Source organism: Chaetura pelagica, unplaced genomic scaffold (assembly GCF_000747805.2).
Source record: "Chaetura pelagica isolate M959 unplaced genomic scaffold, ChaPel_1.0 scaffold260, whole genome shotgun sequence".
Taxonomy (NCBI): domain Eukaryota; kingdom Metazoa; phylum Chordata; class Aves; order Apodiformes; family Apodidae; genus Chaetura; species Chaetura pelagica.
In genome coordinates, this window is record NW_009951940.1 from 686,582 (window position 1) to 704,077 (window position 17,496).

The following is a 17,496-nucleotide window of genomic DNA, read 5'->3' on the forward strand; positions in this document are numbered from 1 at the left end:
ATTTCATGTGTAAAGTGAACCCTTTGGCGTGTACCCCATAACCCTGACATTGTTTTTGTCTTTGTTTTAGGTCTTCCTGAACAATACTACAGCCTCACTTGGTTCCTCAGCCCTATCCTGGGCTTGATCTTTACTCCGCTGATAGGATCGGCCAGTGACCGCTGCACGCTGAGCTGGGGCCGCCGGCGGCCTTTCATCCTTGCTCTCTGCATTGGTGTCCTCTTTGGAGTTGCACTTTTCCTTAATGGCTCTGTTATAGGTAAATAACGAGGAAATCACCTGCAGTCATCTCCTGCTAACCTGTCTGCTTTAGGGTTATTATGTAGGAAGTAAAGGTGGTGACGTGCAGCTGATTGAATTTGTGGTTAGTGTCGTCATAGAATCGTCATCAAATCACAGGACAGTTTGGGTTGGAAGGGATTTTAAAGATCATATAATTCCAATCCCACTGCATGGGCAGGGACACCTCCCACCAGACCAGGTTGCTCCAAGCCCCATCCAACCTGCCCTTCAACACCTCCAGGGATGGAGCAGCCACAACTTACTTGGGCAACCTGTGCTAGTGTCTCACCACCCTCACAGTGAAGAATTTCTTCCTGGTGTCTAACCTAAATCTCTCCTCTTCCAGTTTTGATCCATGACCCCTTGTCCTCTCCCTACAAGCCCTTGTCCCAAGTCCCTCCCCAGCTTTCCTGTAGCCCCTTCAGGCACTGGAAGGTGCTGTAAGGTCTCTCTGGAGCCTTCTCTTCTCCAGGCTGAACAAAGTCATCAGAAGTCTCTACCACACTACATTTCAGCCAATCCATCTTGCATGTTTTATTCTTCTTTGGTGCTGTGCTAAGTATTGTGCAATCAGAGCTGTAGCTGCTAGGACAGTGTTACTAATACAATGGTTGCCAGCATAATGTTTTCAGTCACTGAGACAAATTTGGTCGATCCTTGACATGGGAAAATTGTAGCAACCTGTTCACAGGGAAATGTTTCCTGTTGTGATCCTTTTTCCCTTTAATGCATATCTGGCAACACATCCTGTTTCCAGCATTATTTCAAAAATTATCTTTTCACTTTTTCTTGTGCTTTTCTTAGACCTGGTATTGAAAAAGTCCAGAACACAGTTAATATTTGTTTATCAAAAACTATGTGGGAAAATAATTTTTCCTGAGCCCCCATCAAAGCTGGTAAAAATAGTTTCCCTTGAACATAGTTTACTACCAAACTTAATCTCCAATCTCTTTGTACATTTAGTGTAGGAGAGGTGACAGCAAGTACATTTGGGGAAGTGTTTACATCGTGGTTGTACTCATGCAAATGAAAGGAACTTAGCACCTAATAATATCCTCTAGGGTCTTTTTTTTTTGGGTTAGATGCAGCTCTATTGTGAAAAAGTTTTACTAATTGAGGGAAATGAGTGGAACACTACCTTGGCTCAGCCTGTTAGCTTTTTTTAAGCCAGACTGGGATTTCATACCATGGTTTTCCATTTTCTACACACTGCACTGGACAAACTGTTCAGATGAATGACAGCTTATACTTTTTTCATTTACCTAAGCAATAAATATTAATTATTTTAATTGCTATCATATGGTATCAATTGTACTTTGTTGTTGTGACTCCAAGAGTTGTTCTTCCTCCTCCAGATCTATACAAGATGTTAGACTCCAGCCCTCCTACAAGATTTTAATTGACAGGAAGCTCTTACTTCTACACAGTAGTTTAGGTCAGTAGCCATTGATACTGGCAAGCAAACCTCATATGCAGTTTTTAAGCTTATTTTGAAGTATCTCACCTGTTAAAAAACCAGCACAAAATATTGTCTTTGATTTTTCTCTAATTCTGTGTTGCCCAGTAACACAGGCTGTGCTTTCCAGATACTCCAGAGGTATATTTATGCAATGAAACTTGTTTAAAAATTATTGGAAATTCTTTCCTGTGTGGGTGGTGAGACACTGGAACAGGCTGCCCAGAGAAGTTGTGGAAGATCCATCTCTGGAAGCTTTCAAGGGCAGGTTGGATGGGGCTTGGAGCAACCTCATTTGGTGGGAGGTGTCCCTGCCCATTCAGGGGAGCTGGAACTTTGTGATCTTTAAGGTCCCTTCCAACCCAAACCTGGGTGATTTTCTGTTTCTATTAAACACAGAGGTTGTTGCAGTGGACCTTGAAAATGGCATGTAGTTGTGTTAAATTTTGAATGAAAATCCTCTTCTGAAAAGCACTTTAGACACTGCTGTGCCTGTCCCAAGGGAGCCTGGAGCCAACAGAATTCAAGTGACAGCTGTTCCATGGTCTTCTCTAGATCTGTGCCACACCAGAAGACAGATTTGCACCAAACTTTCAATTTGTATCAGCATAAGAACACTTGAGCTACTATGTAAAGCAGGTGTACAATGTGACAAAGCAATATTGGTGTCTCTTGAACTCTTTGAAATGGTGGCTCTGTCACTTTTCAGGGGGAGAAGGCTCTTCTTAGCAGTCTGGCAAAAGGGAATTTCTAGCAGTTTACAGGAAGAGGCCTCATCTGGAACCAGATTTTCTTCTAGATAGACCCTTTATGCTTTCAGTGTCTGTCATCTTCCCATTTTATCCTCTGACTTTCCTATCCTTAGTCTCCAATTACTTGCACTCCTAGTTCCAATTTGGGGCTAGAGGAGATGCTACAAAAAACCAAGGTGGTTGTTGTACTGTGCCCCTTTCCATAACCTGGCCTCTGGCAGCAGGAGTCATTGGGATGGAAGCAAGGAGCACAAGAGCATGTAAAAAAAATGGGAGTTCTACAATCCTAAGGATACTAAACCATGTTCCAGGAGAGCAGCTGTGTCTAGATCTTACTCAGCTCTTGTTTTCCCCTCTGTAGGCTCAGCTTTCCACCAGATCCAAAGCATTGACACTGTTGATGTTTTCTGTTGTAAGGTTCAGCCAAGCATGGAGCACCTATGAGCTTCCTTAGCATTCAGAGGACTTGGTATAAATGAGGACTGAATGTGCAGGAAACAGAGCACTTGAGATTTAGATGTTTTCTGGTGGCTTAGCCAGCTCATCTCTTTCCACAGACCTTTTCACCAGTTACTCTAATGGTTTTATCTCAGAGTCTTGCATGTGTAACTTCTAAACCTCTCTGATTCAAGTGATTGATGCTTTTTATCAATGGTTGGTTTAGTGAAAAATTCCCCATCTGTATAATAATGCTGCCTTTCCACTCTGTAGACAAAAAGCATTTCCTCCCATGCTGTCAACAGAAGCTGATGCGCTTTGCAATCCAAAATACCTTCATGTTGCTTCATCCTTCAAAGTTTTGCTTAGAGAAGTGACCTAGGCAACACGAATGTTTGAGAAAAGCAAAGAGAGAGATGAAGGGTTTAAATTTTACTTTATCCTGCTGTGCTGCAGCCATTACATGTTTGTCAGCAGTGCAGTTACCTCTGTAACTGATGGAGGAGGCAGAACAGTTTGGGTGTGGATGCTCTCCTCTGTCACCATGGCTGTCTTTTATACAAACAGCCTCCAGCATCTGAAGGAAAATACAGGTGAGGAACATGGAATAGTATCTAATGCTCTCAAAGGTTTAAGAGATACTATAGAAACCAATATGTTGAAAAATAAAATGTCAATCCTAAAAATTTAAAACCATAATATTCTGTCCCAGACCTACCATGAAGCTGAGAGTTGAAACTGCCACTTGACTCTGTAAAGGAAGGTTTCCAGTGAGTGGCTTGGCCACCTTTCTCTCCAGGAGTTAAGTTGCTGGTGGTACTTTTCCCTTTCTGATGGACATGCTCAGCTTAATCTCCTATTCCCCCCAGGCCTGGCTATTGGAGATGTCCCGGACAAGCAGCCCATTGGGATTGTTCTCACAGTGCTTGGTGTTGTGGTGTTGGATTTCTGTGCTGATGCTACAGAAGGGCCAATTCGGGCCTACTTGTTGGATGTGGTGGACAGTGAAGAACAAGACATGGCCCTTAACATCCATGCGTTTTCAGCAGGTATGGAGTTAATCAATACCCTTTTGGCAGCTGCCAGGTCTTTCTGACCAAGTTGTGACTGAGTTGATTTTTCCTGAACTCCCTTCTTTCTTCTCTTGCACAGGTCTCGGAGGAGCCATCGGTTATATGTTGGGAGGGCTGGACTGGACACAGACCTTCCTGGGCAGTATATTTAAATCTCAAGAGCAAGTCCTTTTCTTCTTTGCAGCCATTATTTTCTCTGTCTCCGTTGCTCTCCACCTTTTTAGCATCGAAGAAGAGCAGTACAACCCTCAGCAGGACAGGATTGATGACGAAGGGGACACACTTTCCAGTGTCAAGTTCAGTGGTAGCCTCCCCCCTCTCCATCGACTGAATGTCATTAGTGAGGAAGAGCCCTATGGAGCCTCCATGTTCCACGATGATGTTCAGTCAGAGAACGACCTCAATATGGAGTTCCCTGAGGTGAACATTGTGAGAAGTAAGAGTGACTCAGTCCTGCACATGCCCGACGCGACGCTGGAAATTGAACCAGAGCTGCTTTTTCTGCATGACATCGAGCCCTCCATTTTTCAGGATGCTTCATACCCAAACACTCCCCACAACACAAGCCAAGAGATCATGAAGTCCAAACTCAACCACCTGTCCGTTTTCCTCAGGGACAATGAGAAAGAGGAGGATATGTTGCTCGATAACCGCTTAAATGAAGACACAGTCCCAAATGTGAACGGCTCCCTGCCAAAAGAGTTCCTCAACGGACACACCAGGATAGGCATGAAGCAATCTAACACTTCAAACTCCATGAGGAGGAGGAGACACATGTTCTACCGCCAACCATCCTACACCTTCTCCTACTATGGCAAAATTGGCTCCCACCGTTACCGATTCCGCCGGGCCAACGCCATCGTCCTGATCAAGTCCTCGCGCAGCATGAACGACATCTACGACATGCAGAAGAGGCAGAGGCAGAGGTGCAGGCACAGGAACCAGAGTGGCACCACCAATTCCAGTGGGGACACTGAGAGTGAGGAGGGGGAGACTGAAACCACCGTCAGACTCTTGTGGTTGTCAATGCTGAAGATGCCGAAGGAGCTGCTGAGATTGTGCGTCTGTCACCTCTTGACTTGGTTCTCCATCATTGCTGAAGCTGTCTTCTACACGGATTTCATGGGCCAGGTCATCTTTCGGGGGGATCCAAAGGTAAGAGAACAGTTACCAGGGGCAGACCTGCTGACAGTGACTCATCTCTGAGATGTGCTCATTACAAGAAAACAGCTTTGTGTTTGTTGCAGGCCCCCTCGAACTCCACCGAGTTACATGCCTACAATGCTGGGGTTCAGATGGGATGCTGGGGACTGGTCATTTATGCTGCTACTGCTGCTGTTTGTTCAGGTAAGAGACTGCACATTCAGTGAAATGCACCTCATAAAACCAGTTTTGCTTCAGGTAGCATCCACCTCCTGGTTTGGGGTGAAGCATCATAGAATGGTAAGGGTTGGAAGGAACCTCCAGAGATCATCGAGTCCAACCCCCTGCTAGAGCAGGAACACCCAGGGCAGGTCACTCAGAAAGGCATCCAGACAGGTCTTGAAAGTCTCCAGAGAAGGAGACTCCTCAACCTCTCTGGGCAGCCTGTCCCAGGGCTCTCTCACAGTAAAGAAGTTCTTCCTCCTGTTGAGGTGGAACTTCCTGTGTTCCCATTTGCATCCACTGCCCCTCGTCCTAAACAGGGCATGACTGAAAAGAGATATTCATGACATCCAGCCTTCAGATACCTGTAGACATTAATAAGGTCCCCTCTGAGTGTCCTTTTCTCAAGACTAAACAGCCCCAAGTCTCTCAGCCTCTCAGAATATTGTGGAAAAGCATTTCATGTGGTTATAAGAGGAGAGGCTTCTTGAAGAATCAGTATTTTGAAATTCTTCCAAAAGAATTTTATAACAACTTTATCATGTTATAATAACAATAAGAAAGAATAATTTTATGTATACTTTTACAAGAATGTAATATATGATTTTATAAGAATAGAGGCAGAAAAATGAATACATCAGTGAAGCAGCATAAAGCACAAAGTGACATCAAAGGATATTGAATGGCATTTAGCTACTCCTCAGGAAACTACCATTATGCTTTTTAGAAGATTCAAGCACATATAAGAGGGGATTTGCAAGGACTGTTTTTAAAATCAAAATAATCAATACAGATTTCTGAAAGTCTTCCATGTTCTCTAGTAACAGCCAAACCAATTACAGACAATTCAGGCTTGAAATGCAGGCTCTGAACTCCGGAGCTTTTGCCAGACTTCTGCCTTTTGCAGTGTGTGCAGGCACGTCTGCACAGGGTCGTGAGGCCTGTCTCCTTGTTGAGAGGTGTCAAACAGGAGTTCAGGTGGGCAGATTGTTTCTGAACGCAACTGGAATTCAGCTGTAAACATTAATTATCTGCTCACAGCCCAGAGCAGGCTGAGCAGTGCTGCTGGGACAGGCCAGACCTGCACTGAGCATCTGAGTCCTGAGCAGCAAATCGAGCTGTCATGGCCCTGTCAGAATCACAGAATGGTTTGGGTTGGAAGGGACCTAAAAGATCATCCAGTTCCAACCCCCCTGCATGGGCAGGGACACCTCCCAGCAGCCCAGGCTGCTCCAAACCCCATCCAACCTGCCCTTCAACACTGCCAGGGATGGGGCAGCCACAGCTTCCCTGGGAAACCTGGGCCAGGGTCTCACCACCCTCACAGGGAAGAATTTCCTCCTAATGTCTAACCTAAATCTCCCCTCTTCCAGTTTTAATCCATTACCCCTTGTCCTTTCACTACAAGCTCATTTCAGAAGTCCCTCCCCAGCTTTCCTGGAGCCCCTTCAGGCACTGGAAGGTGCTCTAAGGTCTCCCTGGAGCCTTCTCTTCTCCAGGCTGAACACCCCAACTCTCCCAGCCTGTCTCCAGAGCAGAGCTGCTCCAGCCATCTGACCATCTTTGTGGCCCTTCTCTGGATTCTCTCCAATAGCTCCATGTCCTTCTTGTGCTGAGGGCTCCAGAGCTGGACACAGCACTCCAGATGGGGTCTCACCAGAGTAGAGGAGAAGAATCACCTCCCTTGACTTGCTAGCCACTGATATTTCTGTTTTGTTGTTGATCTTTGCAGCCTTGTTGCAGAAATACTTGGACAACTATGACCTTAGTATAAAAGTGATCTACATCCTGGGCACGCTCGGGTTCTCCCTGGGCACTGCAGTGATGGCCATGTTCCCCAACGTGTATGTCACCATGATCATGATCAGCACGATGGGAATAGTCTCTATGAGTATCTCCTACTGCCCCTATGCACTTTTGGGACAATACCATGATATTAAACAGGTAGGTGGAATATTTTGAGAGTATTTAATATTTAATCCAGGCAGACAATTCATGTTTCTCTGAAGGTGATGGTGCCATCATGGATTTACTACATCCCATGATCTGAGATACCTGCTTTGTTGGGATGTGTGTCAAAGCACAGAGTCATCCTTGATAGTAAATAGCAAGAGCTGCCACTTAAATCAGATGGTGTTAGCATCAGGTTGGCTCTGTGGGGTCATGGTTGCTTTACCCTCTGCTGGCGTATGAAAGGATTTGAGTGCAAATGGTAGTTGAAGATGAAATAGTTATTGGGGCATTTATGATACACCTGGTGGTTGTTACTGTTCCTGACGTGTTTATGTTTGGGTTACTCAGGTTCTTCCCAGTCTTAGATATTGAGGTGAGCCTGGAAATGCAGCTGTAGGTTGGAGGATGCATAAGGCAAACTTGATTCTTCTGGAAACTAGGACAAATTGATTTTCTAGCACTATTTGGATTACAAATTACAGGAGAATCATTCATTTATCATTATCCCATGTTTCTGCATTGAGATTTGGATTGGTATTCCTTTTTATTATCATAAAAATAATTTCCAACAACTGTTTAATGTCAGTTTCTTTTACAAAATCTAATCTTGGAGCCCATTCATGCTGAACGTGCCCCAGAAAACATTTGCTTTTTGGTGGAGGAGGCCATTGATAAGTAGATGGGGAGAATCATAGAATGGTTCAGGTTGGAAGTGACCTTAAAGGGTCCAACCTCCCTGCTATGAGCAGGGACACCTCCCACCAGACCAGGCTGCACAAGCCCCATCCAACCTGCCCTTGAACACCTCCAGGGATGGGGCTTCCACAGCCTCCCTGGGCAACCTGTTCCAGTGCCTTCCTACCCTCATGGTGAAGAATTTCTTCCTGATGTCTAACTTAAATCTCCCCTCTTTTAGTTTAAAACCATTCCCCCTTGTCCTGTCACTGCCCTCTCTGGTGAAAAGTCCCTCCCCAGCTTTCCTGTAGCCCCTTCAGGTACTGGAAGGTGCTCTAAGGTCTCCCTGGAGCCTTCTCTTCTCCAGGCTGAACAGCCCCAACTCTCCCAGCCTGTCTCCAGAGCAGAGATAAGTAGATGAGGAGGCCATTGATTAGTAGATGAGGAGGCCATTGACAAGTAGATGAGGAGCCGGTTGCTCTGACTTGCAGAGCCTACATGATGCACAAGGTGCCATAAAGTTGACGGCATGGTTGAGAAACGTAAAGTAGTGTTTCAGTATTTGATGTCATACATTGCTTTACCCTTCTAACACATTTCTTGTCTTCTTGCAGTACATCCACCACAGCCCTGGGAACTCCAAGCGAGGGTTTGGCATCGACTGTGCCATCCTGTCCTGCCAGGTTTACATCTCCCAGATCCTCGTGGCCTCCGCGCTGGGCGGTGTGGTGGATGCGGTTGGCACGGTCCGAGTCATTCCCATGGTGGCTTCGGTGGGATCCTTCCTGGGTTTTTTGACAGCCTCCTTCTTGGTGATTTACCCCGAAGTCAACGAAGAGCCTAAGGAAGAACAGAAAGGACTGGGTCCTCCAGAAACCACCGAGAGCAGCAGCACCAGCGCGGAGAAGCCGACAGTTCTGAAACTGTCGCGCAAAGGAACCGCTGCGTCGCTGCCGGAGAGCGAGTCCGCTGTGTGAGACCATCACTTGGTCTTCACCTACATTCCAGGGAGGACAGGTGTAGGATCAAGAACTTTGCTTTCTTTCTTTCTTTGTTCTTTGTTTGTTGTTTGTTAATATTTTTTTTTCCAGGAAAACAAAATTAGGATCTTCACTACTTGTTGTTAAAATGGCAGAAGAAAAGGCAGTTGCGTGCAAAAGTGTAAATGGAGTTCAGAGAGGTTTGAGCAGGTAGCTGTGATGCTAATTGCCTGAACACTTTGGTTTTTTAATTAAGAATACATTTAGTTTTCCAGTAGGTTTTATTAATCTGCATGAGGCACAGTGTATACAATTAGCAGTTAGGAAAAAAAAATATGAAGTTTTCAGCTGTTTTTAAACGAAACTGAAAATGGAAGCTGTCCTGCCTGCCCGAACGTTTCACCAGTGTCACCAAACGCTCAGATCAATTGATCAGTCCCATCTTGATCAATTCTCTTCATAAGCATGAGGATACTGGGCTGACAGCTACAGTTCGTTAAGGTTAATTCTAGGCTTCGTGTTTTTGTTAGTGCAATTACTACAGAAGATGGTTTTCTTTGCAAATGCTTTCCAAGAAAAACAAACAAAGCGATTCCTGCGGTTTCTGAGAAACTGCCGGGAATCCTTTCCAGTCATACTGTTCAACAACCACTCCCAGGTCTGCTGCACGTCAGAAAGAGGGTGACACTGTGTGAGCTGTAGATGAAAGGAGCAGCTGGGAGAGGTGACCAGCACTGGCAGGTGTTTTATCCCAAGTGCTGAATTTGATGAATGTCGTTGGAATACGCTGTGACAATTTTTAGCTGAGAGTTTTATGTGCTGGTGAGCTGGGGGGGGGCGGTTTGGGGGGGCTTGGTTCTTGGCATTTAAACTTAATCATCTCTAGATGAAGCTGCTGTGGAGAAAGGGTGTCTCTGGGGCAGCTTTGTGGCAGGGGGCTTGTGGATTCTCTTCCCTAGGGAAAGGAAGTAATTGATTACTTGCACTTTTTATGATCCTTTAAACCTCCCGGCTGGGAACGCAGCAGCCAGGGCCCGATGTCAGTACAAGAAGGAAAACTGAAGGCCTACCTCCCTCACCTTGTGACATAGTCTGGATGTATAAAAAAATCTGTGTCAGAAACAGGTTCTTAGGCCTTAAAATTCAATCCACTAGCATGTGTTGCTGTTTCAGTTCCTGTTTTGGAGGAGTGGATTCTCTTCCCTAGGGAAAGGAAGTAATTGATTACTTGCACTTTTTATGATCCTTTAAACCTCCCGGCTGGGAACGCAGCAGCCAGGGCCCGATGTCAGTACAAGAAGGAAAACTGAAGGCCTACCTCCCTCACCTTGTGACATAGTCTGGATGTATAAAAAAATCTGTGTCAGAAACAGGTTCTTAGGCCTTAAAATTCAATCCACTAGCATGTGTTGCTGTTTCAGTCCCTGTGTTGGAGGAGCTGTAGGCTGGAGGTCTTCCGAGCTGCTCTACCAATGTCATCAGCACAACCTCCCTGCCCCCTTCCTTGATTCAGGACATAGTGCAAAGACATTATTTCTGTGAAGAGCTTGAAAGAGTTGTGCTGCTCTGATGTAAAACAGCATTTGGCTCACCAGCAGTGTGCCTCAATCCAGGGGCAGCCACAGCTCAGAGATCCAGCAGCCACTTCAAAGCAACTTGAGAAACTCAACTTTGGTTTGTCGTCTTCTAAGAAGCGTCTGTGATGCTCTTTCCTCCTGTTTGCATGGACCTCGGGGCTGCAGTCAACCCATGTGCTAAACAGACAACCCACAGCTCCTTGTAAGGTTGCTGCTGCCTCAGACTCCTCATCCTGCAGCACTTCAAAATGCATGTGTAAATCATGCTGCAATGTTGTCCTTCAAACCAGAGCATCTATTGCAAAACCCACCAGCAGCTTTTCAGAAATGACTTGAATCGTCGACGTATTGAAGGAAGTGCATGGTTTGGTGTCTTGGCAGTGAAATGCACAGGGTCTTGGCCAGCATGGTTGACAAATTCCTGGTGGCATAGGTGGGTTTCTTGGCTGAAGGCTTTTCAGTTGGTGCCCATGCCCTGACAATGTCTTAGGTGATGTCACCAAGCGCCAAACAAATCACACAGGACTTAGGGGTAGGTTTTTTCCCCAAGTGTCTCCAGAGAGTTTATGTGGGTTGTTGCTTTTTTTTTCCTTTAAGGTGAATACTTTTTGATGTAGAACACATACTGTGAACTGTGTTCAGACAGGGCAGTCATACTACTGAAGAATCCAAGACCTTATTGAAGAAATCAGTTGTGAGAAATACTTTAACTGAACTTCTGCCGTGAATTTTATCATCTCAGTTACATTTAATATATTCTGGTGATGTTCATCTGTGGCAGAGATGAGTTGTGTTGCACCCTATAACTGGCATTCATGTGAAATACACCCTGAGTTAGACATTTTAAAGTGGCTTTAATACTATATTTTTAAAGCTCCTTGAAGATTCTGCTTTTGGTTGAACTAACACTGTCAAGTACTCCTTATTTTAACCTCTGTTTCTGGAAGGGTTCTTCTACATCTTCTGACCAGTGCCAGCCTTAACTACCCTTTTCCTCATGAGCTTCATGGGTCGGGGTGATTTCAAGTTGCTGTTTGCTGTACACAGCACCTTTGTGTAGGCCAAGATTTCTTTCCCAGCACCATCGAGTTGACCACGGTCTAGCTGTAAAAAGGGAGGAGATGTTGTTCCCTCTCACTTCACACCCAGCAGAGGGAATGTGGAGCTGTTCTGGAGGGTGAGTTCACACACATGTAGCTTTCTCACCCAGAGGAAGGGTGAGAAGAACATTTTGAATTCAGGTTTCAGTCAGAGGCAGGGCAGGTCTGAGTGTTGTCCCAGCCAGCATTTGGTATGGTCTGATTTCTAAGAATTAAGACGTCAAAACTCATATTTGAGGTTGTTTATGGGGCTGTTTAACCACCCTTCCTAACAGATTCATATTCCTTGGAGCAGGAAGCGCCGTTTCACGCCCCTGTAAAGCTGAAGGAAATAATGATCCATTGTGAAAGGCACTGAACTATTTGTAGTGTTGCCAGAAGAATTAACTGGGGGGAGCCCCTGCCAAAGCAGCTCCTCCTGTACCTTGGCCAGCCTGTGAAACCCCCGTGCTGCTGGTGACTGTTCCCAAGGCCTTCCAGGGCAAAGCTTTTTCTGGAATTTGAGGGAGTTTTCTTTCCCAGGGCAGACTGGGCAGTGATTTACTTCTTGCCATGTCCCTTAGCATTCGATACAGAGAGGAGTCTTTTCTTGGTCACGATTCAAAGGTGTGAAGTAGTGTGATTTTTGTTGTGGGAAGAGATTTGAAGGGGCTTCTTTTTTTTTTTTTTCCCATCCCTGCTGACAAACAGCACCATTCTTTGTTGTCATCATTACTGTGGTCACATTCATCCCAGGTGCTTCATCCCTTTCGACCTTCCCTGCAGCAGGTTGAAGGTGTGGTGGCTGCGTTCTGTGTTGCTCTGTACTGTAAATAAATGGAACATATCCTTCTGGTGAGGTGTAAGACCTCAGATTTGAGACACCCTCAGTGCTCAGACCCTCGAGTGCTGCAGTCACATCCAGGGTTATTTTACCTGGGAACAGAGAAGCTCAAACCTGGAGCCTCTCAGAAAGGCACGGCGTGAATTTTGCACTGTCGGGTTATTCCAAGAGTCCAGCGGGATCTGTGCTTGTTTGCAAATGGCAATTTCAGGCTCCAGAAGCAATAATTTCTTAGGAATGTTTCTCTTCCTGCTGGTTAGATGACTTTCACAGAGATTTATTACCTAAATAGCCTTCTAATAACATGAATCTGGTTGATTGCTAGCACTGGCAGTAAGCGGTTATGGAAAGATGTGGGTTGTTCATCACCAGAAGGGAGGAAGCCAGTAAATCCAGTGGAGGTTAGTGCTCCTTGAAACACACCATGTCCTTTTCCCCTTGCACTTGGAGCCTTTTCCTAAACTATTAAATATTCCTGGCTTGGTGGGCTGAAAAGAAGGCAGCTGCCAATGTAGCTTCCCAGTTTTCTGGTGCTGGCATGTGGATGAAACAGGCTGGTGAGAGGTTTTCCCCAGAGGGACACCAGGGCTGAGCCTTTCTCATTCATCTCCCTTCTGATCTGAGTGCCCCCAGCACTTGGAATGCCAGTGACAGCAGGGATTCTTGCCAGGCCCTTCATTAACACCTCAGTTCCATCCTTAGAAATGCACCCACCCATCCTCTGTTTCTGGTGAGCTTGACCTTCCTCCCGTGTCCACCATCAAAGGCTGGATTTTCATGGCTACCAGGGGGGCCTCGTGGCTGGAGAGAGTCACACTTGGCTCCTGGGAGATCCTCATCCAGGAGCTCAGTTGGGGTCACTCAAGTTTCCATTTTGTCTAGACCCATGGCCAGGTTGCCCAACACTCCATTGTCCAGTCCCTGCAAAAAACCTGTAGCTCAGTCCCTGAGAGTTGGGCTTGTGTGTGTCTGTGTGTCTGTCCATGTACATACACTGCTCAGGCCAAAACGCCTTTGCTGGTTGTGTCCTCACTGTCCTCAACAATGTTTCCAACTGAGTTCTTCCAGGTTTCCCTCCTCCCAGTCTGATGCAGAGACAAGCTCAGCTATAAATATATATCTTATTTAAATGAATAAGTAAACTCCTGCATGATATTCCAAGCACATGTAGCAGCTTCGGCATCTGAAGTATCTATTGTGAAAGAGAAGTTGGTTTTATTTGCAGCTGTTTTGTCCTTGTTTCCTTTTAAATAGGCCAAATAAATGTAACGAACACCAAATGTTGCACAGAAATGTTATTAATGACTGTGTAGAAGAAATACCAAATTTTATTTTTCTTTGCAGAAACTTTATGGTTACAGAGAGTCCTCTAGCTTGTTACCCTTCCTTAAATGACAAAGCTGAACGTTTGTAAAGTGCATAGAAATGGTCATTAAAAAAAAAACAACACAACAAACAAACAAAAAAAATGGAGCTACCCAAAGTTTTCTGTTCCTCATGTTGCACCCAGAGCAGGCCCCTGGCAAGGGGAGCTGCAGAAGCCCACATATCAACTGGTGGTTTGTTTTCCAGGCTCAGCAGCCCAGCCAGTTGGGAATTGGTGTCAGGTAATAACAGAAAGGCTCAGTTGCCTTTTCATAACGTGGCACCAACATCTGCCGGGGCAGAACGATCTGCTTGTTAAGATGTTCCAGTTTTTTCCTGTAATTCAGCTTAAGTTCACCTCTTGGGAAACTGATTTGGTTTTTTTTTGGTTCCTCAAGCCAACAGCTCTGCAGCTCACCCCTCCTTCAGCCTCACCTTCCCTCACCCCCAGGTGCCCAGAAAAGAGCATCTGCTCAAACAAAAAGGCTTTTAAGGCCCTCGTGACCTCCTCAAGCTTCAGCAAAACCCCAGGACACGGTTCAATTTGACACACTGACACCTTTTTTTCTGAAATTTTGAAGTTGGGGGGCCAAGCTCTAGGAGTTTTTAACCAAAACAGCCATCATCTCACACAGTTTGCACCTATTCCACTCTCAATTGTAGTGAAGACCCCCCCAAAACAAAAAACACCCCACAAGACTTTTCTCTCAACCCATTGGCAGTTCCCAATACTAACTCTTTTCTGGTGTAACATGAACACTAAGCCCTTTTGGTAGCCAAATGACCAGCTTATTTTAAATGCCTGATATGAATAGAAGGCTGCATCTAGACATCTCATAGTGGAAAAAAAAAAAAACAAAAAAATATAAAAAGATAAAAAAAAGAAGATTTAAAAAGAGAATATTTAGTTCCTTTGTGAACTGGCCATATGACAACTACTTTTTTATCAACTTATTAAGTTGGGGCACTATAATAGCTCTTGCTGAGTTTAGCAATGTTTATAAGCATGTGTTAAACACATAATGTTTAAGTTTTATGAGGAAAAAGGGATAAAGAAAAGTCATGTCACAGGTGAATGTTTTGAGTGCGTCAGCGGCGTAATGTGTGTGTGGGGTTTTTATTTCTACACTGTTGAGCTTATTTTCTGTTGTGAGGTTAAAGAGAAAAAGAGGTTTGTTGCATGAGAACTGTTTTATTGTGTTCTGCACTTTCTGTTCTTTTTGGGTTTTTTTGGTGTCATCCTGATTTTTTTTTCATGTATGCATAGAAAGAAAAATCAAACCTAGAACCATTTGACTCCACCAGAGGTTGTGTTTTGATCTGTTGTTCTCAAGTTTGATCTTAATAAACATTTCAGTAAGAGCTGGTGGCTGGTGTGTTCCTGTAGTGTTTGCAGGGAGTGGGATGTACCCATGGGGCTGGCAGGGACCAGGCTCCCTGCTCCAGGCCCAGCACTGCTGCTGCTTCTCCTTGGCCCTAAGAGGGTACAAGACAATACTCACCTGCTTCCCAAAGTTTGGGAAGTATTTCCATGGGAATGGAGCATCTGCCCTATGGGGAAAGGCTGAGAGAGCTAGGGCTGTTCAGCCTGGAGAGGAGGAGACTGAGGGGGGAATTCATTAATGCTTATCAATATCTAAAGGGGGTGTCAGGAGGATGGGGCCTGACTCTTTTCCTCATTGTTCAATGACAGGACAAGGGACAATGGGCACAAGCTGGAGCACAGGAGGTTTAACCTAAATACAAGAAAATGCTCCTTTACTCTGAGGGTAACAGAGCCCTGGGACAGGCTGCCCAGGGAGGCTGTGGAGTCTCCATCCCTGGAGACATTCCAAACCCACCTGGGTGTGTTCCTGTGGGACCTGCTCCAGAGGGGTTGGATTAGATCATCTCCAAGAGGCCTCTTCCCACCTCCAACACTCTGTGGTGCTGTAAAAATGCTCACACCAAATATTAGCTGACACAAAACCCAAGTGTTGCAACTCCCAAATGTTTGATAAATTCACCTGAGGGTTCAGGTGTAAGGATGGAGGGAGCACAGATGGATAAGCAAACTGACACCTGGGAGGGGAGGAAGATCCCTGGCTGCAGACTCTGCTCCTGCCCTGCTTGCTCTGACCCATTCCCAGGAGGAGACCTGGTGGCTGTCACCTGATAAGCCAGCAAAATCTGAGGGGCTGCATGTAGGGCCTTCCCCTTGAGGGGGTGGCAGGAAGGGCCTTGTCCCTCCTTTTCCAGCATTTCAGCCTTTTCCCACTCCTCTGCCCTACTGAGGTGTGGGATCCTGCATGGGAAGGCCTGGAACCATCTCAGGAGGAAACAGAGCCAGGCTTCATTTTGAAACCAACAAGAAGCAGCTTCTGAAGAATCCAGTTCACATCCAAACAGAGCTAGGGCTGTTCAGCCTGGAGAGGAGGAGACTGAGGGGGGAATTCATTAATGCTTATCAATATCTAAAGGGGGTGTCAGGAGGATGGGGCCTGACTCTTTTCCTCATTGTTCAATGACAGGACAAGGGACAATGGGCACAAGCTGGAGCACAGGAGGTTTAACCTAAATACAAGAAAATGCTCCTTTACTCTGAGGGTAACAGAGCCCTGGGACAGGCTGCCCAGGGAGGCTGTGGAGTCTCCATCCCTGGAGACATTCCAAACCCACCTGGGTGTGTTCCTGTGGGACCTGCTCCAGAGGGGTTGGATTAGATCATCTCCAAGAGGCCTCTTCCCACCTCCAACACTCTGTGGTGCTGTAAAAATGCTCACACCAAATATTAGCTGACACAAAACCCAAGTGTTGCAACTCCCAAATGTTTGATAAATTCACCTGAGGGTTCAGGTGTAAGGATGGAGGGAGCACAGATGGATAAGCAAACTGACACCTGGGAGGGGAGGAAGATCCCTGGCTGCAGACTCTGCTCCTGCCCTGCTTGCTCTGACCCATTCCCAGGAGGAGACCTGGTGGCTGTCACCTGATAAGCCAGCAAAATCTGAGGGGCTGCATGTAGGGCCTTCCCCTTGAGGGGGTGGCAGGAAGGGCCTTGTCCCTCCTTTTCCAGCATTTCAGCCTTTTCCCACTCCTCTGCCCTACTGAGGTGTGGGATCCTGCATGGGAAGGCCTGGAACCATCTCAGGAGGAAACAGAGCCAGGCTTCATTTTGAAACCAACAAGAAGCAGCTTCTGAAGAATCCAGTTCACATCCAAACTGATTAACCACTCAGGCCATCATGGGTGGCAAGAGAGTAAAGCCAGAGGGACCTTTGTATCAAATCAGCAGCTGACAGGGCTGCACTGGCCTTGTGGAAAACCCTTGTACTGCTTTGATTTCCAGCAGTTTTACTTGATGGGTTTGATCTGTGACTTCCCCTGCAGGGACTTCAGTTTCAGCAGCTCAGAGAACCTGATGCTCTCACAGCTTGTGGTTTATTTCTGGGCTCAGCTGTGCTCTTTCTGGACCTGAGGTTAAGGAGGAAGTGAAAGCATAAAACACAATAAATCTGACTTTCAGCCTGAGCTGTGAACTTGCTTTTTCACAAGCAGCAAGAGGTGACTGTGGGTCCTGCCTCCCTGGGAAGGACCCACTGCAGGTACCTGCAGAAGACCCAGAGATGTGCTGGTTTTGACTGAGCTGAAAATGTTCTTCATAGTAGCTCATATGGG

At 45.9% G+C, this 17,496-nt stretch overlaps 1 protein-coding gene across 1 annotated transcript in view; it reads left to right on the forward strand.

Moving 5' to 3' along the window:
- SLC45A4 (solute carrier family 45, member 4) overlaps positions 1-8,971 on the forward strand; it is a 35,282-nt gene extending 26,311 nt beyond the window's left edge. Inside the window, exons 2-7 of the mRNA XM_009996601.1 lie at positions 71-259; positions 3,798-3,977; positions 4,081-5,156; positions 5,249-5,348; positions 7,099-7,310; positions 8,609-8,971. Coding sequence (XP_009994903.1) covers positions 71-259; positions 3,798-3,977; positions 4,081-5,156; positions 5,249-5,348; positions 7,099-7,310; positions 8,609-8,971 — 2,120 coding nt within the window. The remainder of the gene's footprint in view (positions 1-70; positions 260-3,797; positions 3,978-4,080; positions 5,157-5,248; positions 5,349-7,098; positions 7,311-8,608) is intronic.
- The last annotated feature ends 8,525 nt before the right edge of the window (positions 8,972-17,496 follow it).